Source organism: Lithobates pipiens, unplaced genomic scaffold (genome assembly GCF_037356315.1).
Source record: "Lithobates pipiens isolate NorthernLeopardFrog02 unplaced genomic scaffold, aLitPip1_a1.2 Scaffold_18, whole genome shotgun sequence".
NCBI classification, from domain to species: domain Eukaryota; kingdom Metazoa; phylum Chordata; class Amphibia; order Anura; family Ranidae; genus Lithobates; species Lithobates pipiens.
Genome location: NW_027507758.1, coordinates 107,151,568 through 107,171,685, shown reverse-complemented (window position 1 = coordinate 107,171,685; position 20,118 = coordinate 107,151,568). Strand labels below are relative to the sequence as shown.

The window sequence follows — 20,118 nt, the reverse complement described above, 5'->3', positions numbered from 1 at the left end:
AAATCAGTGCTGCCTAACAGTGCCACCTATCAGTGCCATCTATCAATGCTGTCCATCAGTGCCACCTATCAGTGTCCTTCAGTGCCACCAATCAATACCACCTATCAGTGCCAACCAGTGCCTCCTTATCAGTGCCCACCAGTGCCTATCAATGCAGACTATTAGTGCCGCCTCATCAGTGCACATCAACGAAGGAGAAAAATTAGCTGTTTGCAAACAAAATTTAAGAAACTATGAAAAGTTTTTTTCTTTTTCAACATTTTTGGTCTTTTTGTTTATTTAGCAAAAAATAAGCACAGTAGTGATTAAATACCACCAAAAGAAAGTTATATTTATGTGAAAAAATTATACAAATTTAATTTGGGTACAGTGTAGCATGATCACACAATTGTCATTTAAAGTGCAACAGCGCTAGCGCTGAAAGCTGAAAATTGGCCTGGGCAAGAAGGGGGTTTAAGTGCCCAGTAGGCAAGTGGTTAAGCAAAAAATGTTATGCCCAATGTGCATGAAGTGATATAGTGCTCAGCTGATTTGTTCCAAATGCACAAATATGTCTACTGAAAACTTATGCAAAAGACTTTACAAGGGCTGTTTGTGCTGATACCACCACGCTTAGAATATTCCCTAGCACGGGTGTATATTTGTTCTTAATTTTAACCGTTTTTTTATGCATATATTTTTTATTTGTTAGAATCGGACCTATTCAGTCATACCTTTGGTCTGTTGTATATTAAAAATTTTAAATAAAATTGTCGACTGTTTAACGGTACGTTCACGATCGGAGTCCTTTTTTGTTTTCCCCTTCCCCTCGCTCGTGGCCGGGAGGCCCGAGTGTCTTGTGTTTCACTACAGGTTTGCGCATTGAAAAACCTTAGCATCCGACGATTCGCTGGGGAGCTGTAGATAACTCCAGGCATACAGGGAGATCGGACAGCCACTTTGCCTTTCTCTACAGTGACCGAGAGGAGAAGTAGGACGTACGACGGTTTCTGGAACTTTTCGATCTAGGCTGGCTACCTTCGAATGATCCGCATCTATCCATGCGTTCAGTAGTACACCGGAACGGAATACACGCAAAAGAACCCTGCAGAGGGCTGTCTGCTCGCGCTAACGACTCCGCTGATTTGGAGTCCACCCATTGCGGTAAGAGTCAAACCTTTTTCAGTTCTGGATGTGATAGTGGCAAAGCCAGGAAGATTACACTGAATTCGTAAAAAGGATTGATTTCCCTATTCATTGGCTTCTCTTTGGAACTAAGAGTCCCTGATTACAAAGACTCCTTTTTTCTTGATTGAACTTCACAAAGGATGTTTTTTTGATTTGTAATTTTTTTTGTGATTTGTATTAAGTTTCTCACTTCTATTTTCACGTATATTTAGCGCAACTTTATGTATAATTTTTCTGATTTGACCCATATTTTGATATTAGATGGTTTTTAGTTGCAGCTCTCAGGTTTGCCCCAAGCGCGATATTTTTGTTTTGTTTGTTTTCAAAAGACTTTACAAACATGGCAGCTCTGTTTACATGCCTAATTACCATATAATTCTCTTCTTCTGCTCATGTCACCAATGTTTTGCTTTTACCAGCTGATTATATCTTATTATTACACTAGGAATGGTCATGTGTTTACTCTTGGCACATTCCCCTCTTAGCACTCCTAAATTTTTCAGTTTCAGGAAGTTAGGTCAAAAGCTTATCTCGATATGCATAAAGCAGAAGTAGGTAAGGAACTGCAATAAGCCTGTTAAAATCCATAAGCTCAACATTAATGTTACAATATGAGTGTACCATCTCCTTTCAATCCATCTGAATCTGTATCCAATCAGGAATAATATATATTGCACTATATAGTTGTTGGTAGATTTAATAGAGATTGTACAGTCCAGATTGTACAGTCAAGCTGTAACATGTGTGGTGAGCTTTACAATGTAAAATACATAGGTGACTTGGAAATTATTTTTTCTTTATGGAAGTTGAAGCTTGCTTTAAATTAAAAATAATGCAGTTTTTATGTGTGCAGTATTGCAATGCTTGGTCAGGATGATCTGACTTGGGGCCCAGTATTTTTTGGACATACATACAAATAGCCAAACAGGATTACAGCAATATCAAACTTTCAATCACACATTGTTTGATATGACAAAAGATAATAAACGGACAGAAAGGCCACGCACTAAACACTGATTAACCACATATACGTTTTAAAATTAGCTTTTTTGACTGTTGACTATCATATGTATGGGCAAATTCAGTTTCACCACCAGCTCTTCCCAGCAATATGTATGTAGTGTTACATTTGTAATGTAATTTCACGCTAAATAAAATGATGATGCTCTACTGTGTGACTTTAGACTAGCAAGAGTTTATCAGCTTTTCTCGTTACAACAGGAATCCCTTTTGGGTGAATACTATTGATTTGAAGGTTAAATAAATTCATCTCACTAGGCCCAAGTGTAATTTAAAGTAAGTTGGCCTTGGGAATCTTTCTGACATTTTTAACATGCGTTCTTTACTGGAGTTTTTAATCAAGAAAATAACATAAGAACTCCTGGGATTTTTTTTATGACTGTAGATCATTATTAATTATAGGATTTCTTAATAGGTTATGCCATGTCAGTTCCTCGTGGCATGGTTTAAGTGACGTTTAAATTAGCAGACTACAGGCTGCATGGTGAAAATGATTACCTATGCAGTGAATGAGGTAAACTTAGTCATTTGCATTTCTCCATAGGCTGTGGCTGTAATAACCTCCAGGAACATACATCAAACCAGCTCAGTAAATGTAAAATACTTAGTTCATGTTCAGAATTGCCTGGGAAACCTATATAACCTGACTGAAAAAAAAAAGAAGAAATTTATGCTGTGTAGGGAAAAACATTTAGAAATTTTTTTTTTTCAGTGATTACTATGAATATAGAGGGTGGGGCTGGGTTTACACTGCAGTGCAGAGTGGCTCACAACAGGGGTCCGTTGCGTCCCTGTTCACCATTTCAAGTCCGATTTCAGTCCGAATTTTGTCTGAATTTGGACTTGAAATGGACCAGAAGACGCACAGGACTCCCATGCAATTTGCACGAGCTTCTCTGGAGATGAGCCCGTTGACAGCCTGTCACAATGTCCTGACAAGCGAATTGGAAGAAGGAAAACCCGCATCCAATTTGCAATAGTGTGAACCCAGCCTTAGAGACACAAAGGGATTTTTTCTATGAGCCACATATAAAATGTAGGGGAAAGGAAAGCAGCTATGTTGCCTATATCAGCGGATCTCAAACAGTAAAGCATCTTATGACTTTAAATGATCATCATATGCCTGATGAAGGGGTCCTGCGTGGCTGTGAAATGTTGCACTTGGTCTTGTGGTGTGATCTTTCTGCAATAAAAGCCCTTGGACAACATTCTAGGATCTTTGGTGTGCGGTGAAGGCAAATAAAGCACAAAAGTCCACTGACTTCAGGAAATCTGTGTCCCTTTACACACCCTCACTGCTTCCCATTCATGATTGCTGCCTCAGAATACTGCTTAGGCCCTTATGAAATTCCCTCCTGTAGATAATGAGTTAAGTGGGCTAAAAACAGCATAACAGCCTCATTCCACAGACGTGTTTTAATTTCTGCACAGTGGTACAGGGTGAATAAACTGGGCGGAAAGTGACATGGACACAGTTAACGGATGGGAAGTACCAAGGAAAGAAGTGAAGTGGACAGTGTCGGGAAAAAGATGAAAAACCTAGTTATATTTGGTACTGACGCAGAGGGCAGAAAGTGGAAAAAGTGGACACAAGGTACACTATATGGCCAAACGTTTGTCAGCACCTGAACATCACACTACATGAGTTTATTGGACTTTCTATTCCATAAGAAGCTGCCTCAACTCTTCTGGGAAGGCATTCCACAAGATTTTGGAATTTCCAATGTACTGCAAAACCAGATACTGTATCATGCTCTACGCTACACTTCAGTTCCCTTATGCCTAATCTGTCAAACCCAGACTCTTTTTTTTGTTGAAAAATATTTTTTATTGTGCAAATAAGTAGTATTTTACAAACAATACATCCGACATGGGTTACATCCATAAAAATGGAGAGTAAAACAAATAACCAAGATGCATTAAGAATAGTAACATTGTACATATCAACCATGGCATATCTAAACCAAATATGTTTTCCCAGGTATGCACTTTCCTTTTTTTTTTTTTAAACCTAAAACTAATTGAATACCCCTGAGAAAAAAACTCCCATCCTAAGGGATGTCCGCCTTCAGTGCCACTGTAGGTAGAATGAAAATAGCCCACCTCTGCTCCTACTGGAAAGAGACCTTCTTCCCCCTAAGTTCAAGAATGATTAAATCTACGAAATCAAAAGCCCTATTCTCTCTCTTCCTCCAATGTATTTCTGGAGTTAACCCATCGGAACCAAACTTTCTTAAACTTCTTGGGGGCACCCCTAGCCTCATAAGTCATTCTATACATTAACACATCTGCATTTATTTTTATCCACATCCCCAATGTCAACCGCTCATCGTGTATCCATCTCCTGGCAATGAGTTTCTTTGCTCCAAAAAATAGTATCTTGAGAAATAGCTTTGTGTGAGCCTTCATCTCTCCTTCCTCGAAGATTCCCAAGAGACATCTCAAAGGAGAACAGATGTTGGGGAGATCAAAATGATCCGAAATAAACCCAGTCACCTGGGACCATAATGGCCGCACTTTTTCACATTCCCATACCATATGTAGGAAAGTACCCTCTGCCCCCTTGCATTTATGGCAGTTAGATAACTCCACTGCATTTGATAAAGTCTAGCCAGTGTATAATATTGCTGATGCAAGTAGCAGAACTGGATCATTTTGAAAAAAACAACAGATCCCAAATACGTGTCAAGTACCTCCTGCCACATTTCTCCCGAGAGCTCGGGGACAATCTTCATCCACTGCTCCATGGGTCTACAAGTTGTAACCATCACTCCCAGACCCACTGCCGCATAGTACCTGGAAATTCCCTTGGCTGGATCCGGATCAATTAGAACCTTCTCCAGCTCTGTATTCTGTACCAAAATGTCCCCCTTCCCAAACTGTGTGGTAGCTGCATGCTTCAGCTGTGCATAGCGAAAGACCCAGGTCCTGGGTACTCCAAATTGTTCTCTTAATTGATCAAAGGTACAGAGATGGTTATCTTGGTAGATTTGGTGCAGATACTTTATACCATATTTAGCCCAGGTACTATGCCCATCAGGTAGCTTAGGAATTTTTCTAGGGTTTTATTATACCACAGGGGTCTATTAGGGGACAACCACAAAGGGTTGTCTTTCCTCCATTGAGAGCATATGTGGAACACCTTCCCAGGAAGTGCCATGACCGTACCAATCTTGCTCCCCGGGATCCCCCTAGTACAGTGATGGCGAACCTTGGCACCCCAGATGTTTTGGAACTATATTTCCCACAATGCTCATGCACTCTGCAGTGTAGTTGAGCATCATGGGAAATGTAGTTCCAAAACATCTGGGGTGCCAAGGTTCGCCATCACTGCCCTAGTATATAGCATGTTTTGTAGGGTTTCCTGTGAGGTGGCAACTGCTGCCTCCAACAGGGTAGTAGCATTGGGTGTTTGTGGATAAAGTCACCAATGCAAAAAAATAAGCTGAGAGGCCATAAAATAAGACCTCAAATCAGGAAGGGCCATTCCACACATCCTAACTGCCATCTTTAGGACTGCCAATGATACCCTGGAGCCCCACAGAAAACCCACAATGATGGAGTCAAGTTGCTTAAAAATTTTTGGCGTTACAAAGACTGTCAAACCCAGTCTTAGTGAACTTGGCTTTGTACACAAGGGCACAGTCATACTGGAACACAAAAGGGGCTTCCACAAACTGATGCCACAAGATTGGAAGCACATAAATGTCCAAAATCTCTTTGTACATTGCAACAGTACCCTTCATTGGAAACACTGAAAATAAAGAAAGTAGGCAGCAGTAATATGGACACAATGGCAGCAAGTATCAATGGGATAGAAGGTTGTAAGGACAAAGATGACTTAAGGTAGAGTGAGCATAACAGGCAGAGAGGTAGCAAATAAGAGTCAAATAGTGGATCAAGACCAAAAGGGGTGCTTAGATTGTAGGGGTCCAAAAGGTGGAAGTTGGATTGAGGAATACGAAAAGCAACTGAAAAGGACTCCACTGTGCTATATTTCCATATTATCTGGCCACACAACACAATATCAGTACAATTAAAAATATACACCTTTTCTGTCAATAAAACATGGTAGAGTATTAATAAGGACAATACAAACTCAATCTTGTTTGTAGCTTATAATTTCAGCACTTGATGTATTACCTATCTGATTCAACATTCTAAGGGGCATTTAACCTCCCTGGCGGTATTCCTGAGTGTGGCTCGGGGTGAATTTTCAGTACCAAAAGCGGTAACCCCAGCCTTGGGATCAGATCGCAGGATCCAGCTACAGTTACTTACCTTGTCCCCAGGATCCTGCGATGACTCCCCTCTGTGTGTGCGATCCGTGTCTGCGCTTGATGTATCCCAGCGCCGGGCTCCAATTCCCTGTGAGTGTTGTGAGGCACGGGGACAGAGCACGGCACCAAATTCAAAAAGTGAAACACACACAATACATACAGTACACTGCAATCTTACAGATTACATTACTGTATCAAATAATGTCACATCCCTTTTGCCCCTAGTGGTGTGTCCAGTGCCCTGAATGCAGTTTTATATTTTAAATACTGTTCTTTCTGCCTAGAAACTGGAGATTGTCCATAGCAACCAAAACCATCCTTTTACATCAAAAGCCATTTTAGACCAGCTAGAAAACAGCGATAATAAATTAGAATCAATTGCAGAACTGAGCATTAGTGATTCGTGGGGAAATCCGTCATCAAACACTGAAAGTAATGACAGCGACAATTCTGCAACTAAGCAAATTTCAGTGTTTTGGTTTTGATCAAATTACCGTATATACTCGAGTATAGGCCGACCCGAGTATAAGCCGAGGCCCCCAATTTACCCCCAAAAAACTGGGAAACCTATTGACTCGTGTATAAGCCGAGGGTGAGATATGCCTGTCCATCCCTGTGTGTGTGTGTCCATCCATCCATCCATCCCTGTGTGTGTGTGTGTCCATCCATCCCTGTGTGTGTGTGTGTCCATCCATCCATCCATCCCTGTGTGTGTGTGTGTCCATCCATCCATCCATCCCTGTGTGTGTGTCCATCCATCCATCCCTGTGTGTGTGTGTGTCCATCCATGTGTGTGTGTGTGTGTGTGTGTGTGTGTGTGTGTGTGTGTGTGTGTGTACATTTTCTACATTCCCTAAAAGAGAGAACATGCAAATAAAGCATTGCATAGGGGGAGGATGCATGAAGTTGAGAGTTCCTGGGACATTAAGGCAGTGGACTGTGGAACTGGAGGAAGTAGGAATGTCAGCAGCACTTGCCAAACAGGTGTGGTAGTGATCAAAGTATGCAGATGGCACATAATGTGTGTGTGTGGCCTTGTGTGTCCAGCCTACCTGTGTCCCGAGCCTCCGTCCGGTCCCGAGCCTCCGTCCGGTCCCGTCCCGTCCCGAGCCTCCGTCCGGTCCCGTCCCGTCCCGAGCCTCCATCCGGTCCCGTCCCGTCCCGAGACTCCGTCCGGTCCCGTCCCGAGCCGAGCCTCCGTCCGGTCCCGTCCCAGGATCACCGCTCTTCGTCGGCGCCCATTCCCCTGTTCAAATGCCGCGCATCCCTGTCTGTGATAGGCGGAACACAATTTCCCAGCAGTCTGTGTTCCGCCTATCACGGACATCCTCTTATCCTCGTCCGTAGTATGATGATGAGCGGATGTCCGTGATAGGCGGAACACAGACTGCTGGGAAATTGTGTTCCGCCTATCACAGACAGGGAGGCGCGGCTTTTGAAAGTTAGAATGGCCGCTGTCTGTCTGCTCGACACGCTGTTCGGGCAGACAGACGGCGATGACTCGAGTATAAGCCGAGGGGGGCACTTTCAGCCTCAAAAAAGAGGCTGAAAATCTCGGCTTATACTCGAGTATATACGGTATTGAATAATTTTTATTATTATTATATTATTATTTGTTATAATTATTTATAGTTATTTATTATATTATAATTTATGATTTCGTGTTTCAAACTTTATCATACCCAGGATGTCTACTAGGCTCTTGTTCGGACAGATTTAAGTGTGTTAATCCTACGAATTATAGGCCTACAATATAAAACGCCAAATTTCCATACAAAACATTGTACTGCTTTGAGCATGAAAAATCTGAAATAATCATACTGCCAGGGAGTACCAATGCCTGTGAGGAAATATTTCCACTATACTTAGCATGACCACTTGACTTCTTGGTTTTTCATTATGGTTTTTCATTATGCTATAAGGCAGGAATTACAGTGCCTTGAAAAAGTATTCATACCCATTGGGATTTTCCACATTTTGTCATATTACAAACAAAAACATAATTGTATTTATTGAGATTTTATGTGATGGATCAACACAAAGTGGTACATAAATGGGAAGTGGAAGGAAAATTAACACTGGTTTTCCAAATTTTTTCCAAATAAATATCTGAAAAGTGTGGTGTGCATTTTTATTCAGCTCCCTTTACTCTGATACCCCTAACCTAAAACCTAGTAGAACCATTTGCGTTCAGAAGTTTAAAGGTAGAGACATCCCCAAAAAGACTTGCAGCTGTAATTGCAGTGATAGGTGGTTCTAAAAAAAATTGACTCAGGCTGAATACAAATGCAAGCCACACTTTTCACACATTTATATTTAAAAAAAATGTTGAAAACCATTTATCAATTATGTGCCACTTTGTGTTGGTCTATCACATAAGATCCCAATAAAATAAATTTACATTTTTGGTTGTTAAATGACAAAATGTGGAAAATTTCAAGGGGTGTGAATAGTTTTTCAAAGCACTGTATTTTAAAATGAACACACACATTTTTATACAACCTAAAGTAACATTGGTATGTACAAATTATCAGTTTACTACCAACTCATTTTTTTTTTTCACATTTCTCTTTATTCAAAGTAAAACTGTTATATGTGAAGTCAGGGATCGCCAGGTGGTTTTTGAAGCTTATCTCTGTTAATTCTCTTTTTCCCTAGAAACGAACCAATAACCCCCCGCATTTATAACATTGCTGCGGTACAGAAAAAGTATTGATTAAAAAAAAGAGAAAAAAAAAAGAAGCTTTTTAAATAGCATTAATTCTTACCAACTCCAGCATTTATTGATTCTGCATCTATTTCCTTAGCCTTTTTCTCTGCCACTTTAGCTAGCGCCAATTCACCCTTATCTAGTGCAAGGTAATGGATGTCCTTTGGAAATAAAGCAAAATAAAAGATTAATCTAAAATGAATCTTGGACACACAACAAAGAAGAATTTCAAAGAAAGGGAATCTTTTATTGCCCAGATCACAGAACATAGACAGGACTGATGAACCCACTGTTACGTTTTAATTTACTCAATTTTCATTCTTCCTCCATGCAAATGTATCATCTTACGAGCACCTTATCTCAAGCCAGGCAATCAAACACATTTTAGGAAGTAAAAAGCATATATTTTACTCTCCAGCTTATGTGGAAATTTCTGACCAACCTATGCCTTTGAAAAGTCAACTGCTGAAAACGGTAATTTTTGACAAAAGGACCTTTGAATATACATATATCCAAAATATGCAGTTTCAGTGACTTTTAACTGTGCACCTATTATGGCTTCACTTCAGAACATGCACTTTATTCATTGATGTCATTCTGTTTTAACAAACTTTTTATTAGTTAATTGAAACATGCAAAAGTTGTAATGGAGAAGAAGCAATATTGAAACAGAACATTAGTACTTATTCACATCAATTGGAGCACATTTTGTAGGACTTATTTAAGAAAAAGTTGCAAACCAGAATTATAAGACTTGTCTTTGCATACATTGGCATTCAAAAATAATTTACTATACATTAAAAAGGCATTACTGAATCTGAAATTACTTAGAGAATATGCAAAGTATGAGTTGCCATATTTGTTAATGCTTGACATATCATTAGTCTGGGAAAGTACTTGTACATTGAAGTGTATATTGCTACTGAATACAAAACACCATTAACTGCAATAGGTATAAATGACAGGAAAACCTTTCCTGTGCCAGTTTGTCCACACTCGCACAGTCTTAGCAATGATGAGGAGCTACAGTACATTTGTTCCTAAATAAAAAAATTAAAAGTCAGCAGCTACAAATACTGTATCTGCTGACGTTTAATAAACACACACTTGCAAATCCAAGTATTCAGTGCTGTCATCATCCAGGCTGGATCTTTGCTCATCTTCGGGTCCCTGGCACTTCCATCTTGCTTGTGGGAACCAAGCTGTGACTTCCTGTGGCTTCCCCACTGTGTACGTGTGAGTCATGTTGCGCTTTGTTAATGGACCTGCGGCCTCCTAGGACCAGGGGGCTGTTATTGGGAGGCAGCCATGGAACATACTGTGCACAAGCACTAGGCTGTATATTGTGCGTTAAAGGAACAGGATTTCTTTATTTTTATTTTTTTTAGGGTTACAACCGCTTTGCACATAACCTTGGAGATGCTTCCTGGAGGTTGAAAGTACATTGCCTACTGATGAACACTGAGGGTTAATACATTGGAGACATACATTGGAGACTGGTTACTGGGGGTTTAAAGCTCATCTGGTCACTGGTTTAATGCTGATAGACTGGAGACTAGTCCCTGAAGGTCAATGCACAGTGTGGGGAGGAGCTTGCTGTGCTGAGGCGTTAATGCAAATTCACTCAGAAATTATGACTGAGGGTTAACGCACTCTTAAAGTGGTATTACATCTAAAATCCAAAATATAATATATTGCAGCTTAACAATCATTACATGTGGTGGCTGCATACATTTTGTTTAAGGTTTTTTTTCCCCCCTAGGCTTTCACCCAGCGATCCTGTCAGTAGTACACCTCCTGCATTAGAGTGCCTATACCCTGGATGAAAAAGCAACAGAGATACCTCTGGACAGCAGCAGGGTTGCCCCTACCATGGGTCTCAGTGGGTCTATGGGACCCAGGCGGCACTTAAGGAGGGGCGACAACAGTTGCGCACTGCCCGATGACCCAAGGCTTCCTCCCTCTAGCGTGCAGTGTCATCTTTGCATAATGCTTCGCTCCCCAGCCCTGCCCCACTCTGCAGTTTCACAAGGTGTCTAGGGAGCGGGGCGGGTGGTGGAGCAGCTCTCCCAGTCTCAGAACACACAGGCTTGAATAACAAGAGCACCCGCCATCACTGCAGCTCTGCTGTCACTGCATGTTGCATCACTGAGAATGGATCAGAGCGTAATTGGTCAGTGGTGGTGAAGAGGAAGGGGGGAGCTTTCGTGGTGCTGCACAATTCATACACATGTGAGCTGAGCTGATGTTTTTGGGCATGTCCCTTTGTTGGAGGGGGCACGTCTCTTTGCTGGAGGGGGCACGTCTCTTTGCTGGAGGGGGCACGTCTCTTTGCTGGAGGGGGCACGTTTCTTTGCTGGAGGGGGCATGTCTCTTTGCTGGATTGGGCATGTCTCTTTGTTGGATTGGGGATGTCTCTCTGCTGAATTCATGGGGTCGTCTCTGCTGGATTGGGCTTTCTTTTTACTATTTGAGGATGTCTTTTTGCTTTATGGAAATGTCTCTTTGCTGGAAGGGCGTGATTGTTTTTTAGGGGTGGGGGCAGCGTTTTTCATTCTTCGCATGCGCATAACGGAAGGGCACACAAGCTGATGTGCCAATCAGCTTAAGTGATGTCACCATATCGCATGCGCACAACGTAGGAGCCTTTTTTCAAAGGGACATACCATTTTACGCACACAATTTAATGCTATGCAAACAGCGGAGGGACACTGTATTTGTCATATTGTGCGTCGCTATTGCGCAGCGGATTTACAGCGAGGCACAATCTGACATCTATGGTGTGCCTCTGCTCTTTGCATAGCTTTCAATTGTGCCAGTGAAATGGTATCTTCCGTCGAAAAAACCCTCCTACGATGTGTGCATGCACTATGGTGACATTACTCCAGCTGATCGGCACATCGGCTGGAGTGCCCTCCTGTTCTACACATGCGCCGACAATTTTTGATGGAGGGCACAAATGGATAGAACACAGGCGCTGATCAAGTAGAAATTTTCCAACGGGTGGTTGTACAGAAGTAGATTGTTGGATCTACTTTTGTACAACCACCTTGCCCATACATGGATCAAAATTTGTCCAGTCTCTGCTGAAGCAGCTACATTGTACATTGTAAGCACCACATCAGTGTTAAATGGTTTGTTGTAACCCATTAAATTCTACATCTGCAGGACCACCAGGTGAAAATAAAGGAAAAAAAGCCTAAAAAAGAAAATTAATGCAGCCATCACATCTTAGCCCTTGTACACACAGTCGGAGATTCCGACGGAATGTGTCCGATCGGACCGTTTTGTCAGATATTCCGACTGCGTGTGGTCTACATCGGACTGTTTCCGTCTGAGAATCCGATGGACCAAGTTTTCCAACTTGTTGGTAAAATTTTCCGACAAAATGCTCCGATCGGACATACTCCGATCATGTGTAGAGAATTCCGATCGGACAAAGTGCCACGCATGCTCAAATCAAATTCCTACACCAAAGCTATTGGCTACTAGCGTGACTGTAGTCCCGTCGTAACGAAATAACGTAATCACGTCAGATTTTCCGACAACTTTGTCCGACCGTATGTATGCAACAGTTTCGGACAAAATCCGACGGATTTGGTTGTCGGAATCTCCGACCGTGTGTACAAGGGCTAAGAATTGGTAAGCTGCATCATAATACTTTTGGGGTAATACTGCTTTAATGGTAATTGAAAACTAGCTAGTGAACTCTGTGTACTAGCTATGTGCTATCATATATGCTGCAAAGTGGATAAAGTCCAATGTTTGTGCATTACGGTGGGAACTCATTGGTACAGTATGTTCTACTTAGCTAAATTCAATATTAGAAGCAGAATCTCTCAGGAGAAATCGAAAGCTACAATCCTGCATTATATAGTATATTATATTATAAAATGGCACAGTTATTGCAGTGTTTATTACATGAGCGGCAGCAGAAAATATGACATGGGTTGGATACAGTTGCACCAATTAAGAGTTCATATTACAGCATATAACAGTCGGTATCCGTTTCAAAACGGTTTACAGTACCAGTAGCTACAGCAATAGACAGGATACAAACATATTACAGGAACTATTTTGGGCACTAATACTTGTAAAGTCATGTCACCCTCTTGTTACTGGTAAGGTCATGTCTCAGATCCTTGCTGACCATTAAACGTAGACCAAGAATAACTGAAACAGAGAGCTTTACCTGGCTGTAAAAAAATATTATATTTATCGAACAATATAAATTAATTACGGTACTTCAGAAGACACCGATTCCCAATCTGCTTGTACAACCTATGAGTGGTTTGAGGTTCAACAAGATGCTTCACAGCACATACCGCATCACAGTATAAAATGCACACACATACAGGAATGAAACTATGAATCAAAGTGTGAGTAAATGTACAACAGTTCAGCATGAAAGGAATGTGACATGACAATCAGGAAGTTTGGCCACAAGAATGATACTGCCAAATGAATGCCAGGCATGTCAAGTAGGGTACCATCTGCATAAAAATAAGCTGCATGTTAGAAGAAGGAAAAAGGCTATTAGTACTGAGTGACAGGAGGCACACCTTGTAAATGATAAAGGTCACTGTGAATTGTTCAACATCATGACAAATACTCGTTAAAAAAAATATATATATACAGTGCCTTCAAAAAGTATTCCCACCCCTTAAAATTTTCCACATTTTGTCATGTTACACCCAAAAACTTAAATTTATTTTATTGGGATTTTATGTGATAGACGAACACAAAGCACGAACACAAAGCACATAATTGTGAAGTGGAATGAAAATGATAAATGGTTTTCAAAATCATTTACAAATAAATACGTGAAAAGTGTGGCGTGCATTTTGTATTCAGCCCCCCTGAGTCAATACTCTGTAGAACCACCTTTCCTAGCAATTACAGCTGCAGGCCTTTTTGGATATGTCTCTATCGCTTTGCACATCTAGAGAGTGACATTTTTGACCAGTCTTCTTTGCAAAATAGCTCAAGCTCTGTCAGATTGGATGAAGAGCGTATGAACAGCAATTTTCAAGTCTTGCCACAGATTCTCAATTTAATTTAGGTGTGGGCTTTGACTGGGCCATTCTTATGCCCTGTACACACGACCGCTTTTCCCGTTGGAATAAACTCCAAAGTCCGACCGGCAAGAACGCGGTGACGTACAACATCTATGTCGAGAGTAGAAAAAGGAAGTTCAATAGCCAGTAGCCAATAGCTTCTGTCTCGTACTTGCTTCAGAGCATGCATCGTTTTTGGTCTGTCGGAACAGCATACAGACAATCGTTTTTTTTATGATAGAAATTGGTTCCTTCAGAAATATTCAGAACATGTTCCATTTCTAGGTCCCTCAGGATTTTCGACGTAAAAAGTCCGATGGGGCATACACACGATCGAAATATACCATGAAAAGCTCCCGTCAGACTTTTTCTGTCAGACATTCAGCTTGTGTGTACACGGCATAACACATGAATATGCATTGATCTAAACCATTCCATTGCTGTAGCACTGGCTGTATGTTTAGGGTCGTTGTCCTGCTGGAAGGTGAACCTTCTCCCTAGTCTCAAGTCTTTTGCAGACTCTAACAGGTTTTCTTCTACGATTGCCCTGTATTTGGCTCTATCCATTTTCCCATCAACTCTGGCCAGCTTCCCTGTCCCCGCTGAAAAAAAGCATCCCCACAATATGATGCTGCCACCACCATGTTTTATGGTGGGTATGGTGTGTTCAGGGTGATGGGCAGTGTTTTTTTTTCCGCCACGCATAATGTTTTGCTTTTAGGCCAGATAGTTCAATTTTGGTCTTATCTGACCAGAGCACCTTCTTCTACATATTTGCTGTGTCCCCCACATGTGCTTTTTGCAAACTGCAAATGGGACTTCTTATGGCTTTCTTTCAACAATGGCATTCTTCTTGCCACTCTTCCATAAAGGCCAGATTTGTGGAGTGCACCACTAATAGTTGTCCTGTGGACCGATTCTCCCACCTGAGCTGTGGATATCTGCAGCTCCTCCATTGTTACCATGGGCCTCCTGGCTGCTTCTCTGATTAATGCTCTCCATGCCCAGCATGTCAGTTTAGGTGGGCGGCCATGTTTTGGTAGGTTTGGATTGAACAGTGCTCAGTACAGAGGGATCAAACTATTCAGTATATTGCAATACACTGTGATATCAGAACAAGGAGATCTAGCCATTATATCATCAATTCATGCGATAATATAGGTTGGTTAAGCAAACACATTGCTTCTTTATCACCTTAGAGGGCGTGGAGGAAATCCCTTGTGGTTTAACATGTTTGTGGGTACAGTGTACATCTATATTGGTATCATGGGGTTGTGCCCCCCTGCCATTTAAGGGTGTGTGCCAGAGGCAAATATTTGTGAGGGGGGGCAGGGAGAAAACTAGGAGTATTTCGTCCCTACAATCCAGTATCTCGCCAAGTGAGCTCTTCTCTCCTCGGAGCTCAGTCCACAATAACCTGCCATTCTTTGACCCATGTTGCCCAGATTTTTTCAAATTTATTGAGCAGTTACGTCCCATGTAGGTTAGCTTATAAAGTGGCAGAGCTGCATCTACCAGGGCCCCTCATTGTTTCACTGTAGGGGGGACCGGATCCTTCCATTTTAGGAGGATCGCTTTCCTTGCGTAGAATGCTGTGTGGAATACAAACTGTTCCTTGGCTTGTGTAGTCTTTAAATTGTCCACAATACCCAGTAGCAGTAGCAGCGGGTCGCATGGGACCCGAAGCTTACCTATAGCGTTGATATCAGCCACAACCCCCCTCCAAAAGAATTGGAGATGCTGGCAAGACCATGTAACGTGAAAGAAAGAACTCATCTCTGAGTTACATCTAGGGCAGAGGGCGCTCCTATGGGGATATATTCTAGCTAGGCGTTCTGGTGAATAATAGACACGGTGGAGGAATTTGAGTTGGGTGAACCTATCCCTCACCGATATCATGAGGGGGAGGTACTGCTGGATGCCCTCCTCCCAATCATCATCCGCCAGGGCAGGTATGTCCGCCTGTCACCTGTTAAACAGCCGGGAGACCACAGAGGTATCCAGGCCAACAAACTCAGCATATAGGGCAGAGAGGGGTTTCAGATCTCTAGCCAGAGCCAACATGCGCTCAAAAAAGAGAAAGTTATTATATAGTCTGTGTAGGCCTTAGGCTATCACCCCTTACCCAGGTGAAAATACAGGAACCAGCTATAACATATAACTTTAAATTTGTTCGCTTAGCAAAAGCCAAGGGCACATGCAAACCCGGTGGGTTCCGGATCACGCCGGAAAGCAATTTGTAGAGGTTAGCCGGATTTAAACGGATAAAAGACTCAGGTAGGAGCGGAGCTCCAACAGCGCACGTCTGCCTAGGTCGCCAGGTTAACTACGCCCCACATTTACATTTTAGGTTGTAACATAACAGAATGATGAAAATTTTACAGGGGTATGAATACTTTAAGGCACTGTATATAATACATATATATCTATATACAGTTGTGCTCATATGTTTACATGGCAGAATTTATGATTTCTTGGCCATTTTTCAGAGAATATGAATGATAACAAAACACTTTTCTTTCACTCATGGTTAGTGTTTGTCTGAAGCCATTTATTATGAATCAACTACTCAAAATTACCCGATCAAAAGTTTACATAACCCAGTTCTTAATAATTAATACTGTGTATTGCCCCCTTTAACATCAATGACAGCTTGAAGTCTTTTGTATTTGTGGATGAGGCTCTTTATCTTCTCAGATGGTAAAGCTGCCCATTCCTCTTGGTAAAAAGCCTCCAATTCCTGTAAATTCTTGAGCTGTCTTCCATGAATGGCACGTTTGAGATCTCCTCAGAGTGGCTCAATGATATTGAGGTCAGGAGACTGAGATGGCCACTCCAGAACCTTCACTTTTTCCTGCTGTAGCCAATGACAAGTTGACTTGGCCTTGTGTTTTGGATCATTGTCATGTTGGAATGACCAAGTACATCCCATGCGTAGCTTCCTGGCTGATGAATGCAAATGTTTCTCCAGTATTTTTTAATAACATACTGAATTCTTGACAAATTTCCTGTGCCTTTGTAGCTCACACATCCCCAAAACATCATAGATCCACCTTCGTTATTTACAGTAGGAATGGTGTACCTTTTATCATAGGCCTTGTTGACTCCTCTCCAAATGTAGAATTTATGGTTGTGGCCCAAAAGCGCAATTTTGGTCTCATCACTCCAAATGACTTTGTGCCAGAAGGTTTAAGGCTTGTCTCTGTGCTGTTTGGCATATTGTAAGAGGGATAATTTCTGGCATTTGTGTAATGGCTTTCTTCTGGTGACTCCACCATGGAGCCCATCTTTCTTCAAGTGCCTCCTTATTGTGCATCTTGAAACAGCCACACCACATGTTTTCAGAGAGTCCTGCATTTCACCTGAAGTTATTTGTGGGTTTTTCTTTGCATCCCAAACAATTTTCCTGGCAGTTGGGGCTGATATTTTAGTTGTTCTACCTGACCGTGGTTTGTATTCAACAGAACCCCTCATTTTCCACTTCTTGATTAGAGTCTGAACACTGCTGATTCTCAATTCCTTGGATATATATTTATATCCCTTTCCTGTTTTATACAGTTTGACTTCCTTTTCCCGCAGATCCTTTGACAATTCTTTTGCTTTCCTCATGACTCAGAATCCAGAAACCTCAGTGCAGCACTGGCTGAAAGATGCAAGGGTATGTTAGCAGTCAAGAAACTCATTGACCTTTTATACACACACACACACACACTAATTACAAGCAAACAGATCACAGGTGAGGATGGTTACCTTTAATAGCCATTCAAATCCCTTTGTGTCAACTTGTGTGCATGTTATCAGGCCAAAATCACCAGGGTATGTAAACTTTTGATCAGGGTAATTTGGGTAGTTTCTGTTGCCATTAGGATTTAAAAAGAGTAAATACAGTTGATTGATAATAAATGGCTTCAGCCAAACACTAACCGTAAGTGAAAGAAAGTTTTTGAGTTATTCATATTCTCTGAAAAGTGGCCAAGGAATCATAAATTTTGCCAGTGTATGTAAACGAATGACCACAACTGTATATATACAGTGCTGTGAAAAAGTATTTGCCCCCTCTTGATTTTGTATTTTTTTTGCATATTTCTCACACTTAAATGATTCAGATCACCAAACAAATTATAATGTTACACAAAGATAACCTGAGTAAATCCAATATGCAGTTTTTTAATTATTATTTCATTTATTATGGGAAAAAGGCTGTTCAAACCTACCTAGCCCTATGTGAAAAAGTAATTGCCCCTTCCCATGCTGAATCATTAATAAATTAACCACAATTTGGTAATCACTCTGCTGACAGGATGTGATGACGGGGGGGGGGGGGGTACTTAAGAAAGGCAAATCCACTTTGCACTACTGCAAGTGCACTTGGAAGTGCAGTAACTGTAAATCCGAGGGGGGCATGCAAGGAAGATAAAAAAAAAACAGCATTTTAACTTGCACATGACTGGATGATAAAATCAGCAGATCTTCCCCTCATTTCAGATCTACCGCGACTACACTTCCAAGTACACTTACAGCACACTTTTAGTGTAAAGTGGATTTGCCTTTTCGTAAATAACCCCCAGAGTCTTAAGTGGCACTAGAGGGAAACAATCTCATTGCAACAATGTTGCAGAGTGTCTTTTGATACTGCAGGTAAGATAGCTACCTCCCTGCTACATCCCAAACCTCCCTTATATTTGGGCGTTTTAACCACTCCTGCATCATCGAAGAGAGAAACCTTTTGGCTAGCCTGGTCGGGACCAGGTACCATCTCGTTAACACCTTGAGATTCGCTTCTATCAGGGAGGTGTTCCAAACACCCTGGAAAGAGTGAAGGAAGGACCTATTCCAGTCCTCTTAATCCCAAACTTTATGCAGATCTCTCTCCCACGCCAACATGTATGGAAGCTCGGAGAGGTCCGATGCCAGTGACAAATAGATTATCGAGATGCCCCACTTTGCTCCGTAGCCTGTCAGCACCACTGTCCATATGCTGTGAATCTCAGGGGATCAGGTTTACTCTTCCAAAGTTTATCAAGAAAGTGCAACATTTATAGGAATCTGAATTTCTCAAGAGCCAGGCATGTCAAGTTTGTTAATGCAATAGCTAAGCGAGATATGACCTAAGGGGGAAAATGGTGGTCACGGCGGTACAACCCCTTATACATCCATTATCTAAAGACTTTAATAACTGGTGATTATGAAAAATATGGGCCAGTGGTTGTATGTTGGAGGTCAATGAGCAGAGAGTCCTAAGGCTATCCCAGAGGGAGAATGTGGTAACATGGGGGACAAAATGGGAGGTTGATTCTGTCAGAAACCATGAATCAGACCGAGACAAAAGTACAATTAAATCACACTTGTTTATTAAATAAAAATAAAAATAAAAAGGTAAAAAGAAAAAGCGTGGTCAAAGCATAGCCAGAGTCCAGTAACCGGATCGAGTAGTCAGCCAGGCCAGAGTTCAATAACCAGATTGGGTAATCAGCCAGGCCAGAAGTCAGGGATCCAAGTAGAGCACAGCAAGCAGGATAAGGAGCCATAAGGGATGTCAGCAAGCCAGTCTTTAAACAAACCCGCAGGAGATGGTTTCAGTGATGTGACCAAGGCGAAGGCAGAGGTGAAGTGAGCTGGAAGGCTTTAAGTAGGCAGGTCAGACGAGCATCATCAGGAACAGCTGGTAACTATGGAGAGAGAAGAGAGCTGGCAATTAGCCGACAGCTGAGCGGCCAGCCCAAAGAAGGAAGGGCTAAGCCAGCCCTGACAAGTTGGGGGTGGGTGCCTGTTACTATCCTCCTCAGGGTTCACGGTCTGTCAGGACGGGGCACTCCTGGGGGTACATGGGACTTGAATCGGCCCAGAGGAGTCTGGGAGGCCGCCAGGGTGCAGCAAGATGGCC

The 20,118-nt window shown here is 41.8% G+C and overlaps 1 protein-coding gene across 2 annotated transcripts in view; it reads right to left on the bottom strand.

The window, feature by feature from the left end:
• WDPCP (WD repeat containing planar cell polarity effector) overlaps positions 1-20,118 on the bottom strand; it is a 547,580-nt gene that overhangs the window by 185,636 nt on the left and 341,826 nt on the right. For both annotated transcript variants that reach the window (XM_077485980.1, XM_077485981.1), the window contains exon 14: positions 9,236-9,338. In XM_077485980.1, coding sequence (XP_077342106.1) covers positions 9,236-9,338 — 103 coding nt within the window. The remainder of the gene's footprint in view (positions 1-9,235; positions 9,339-20,118) is intronic.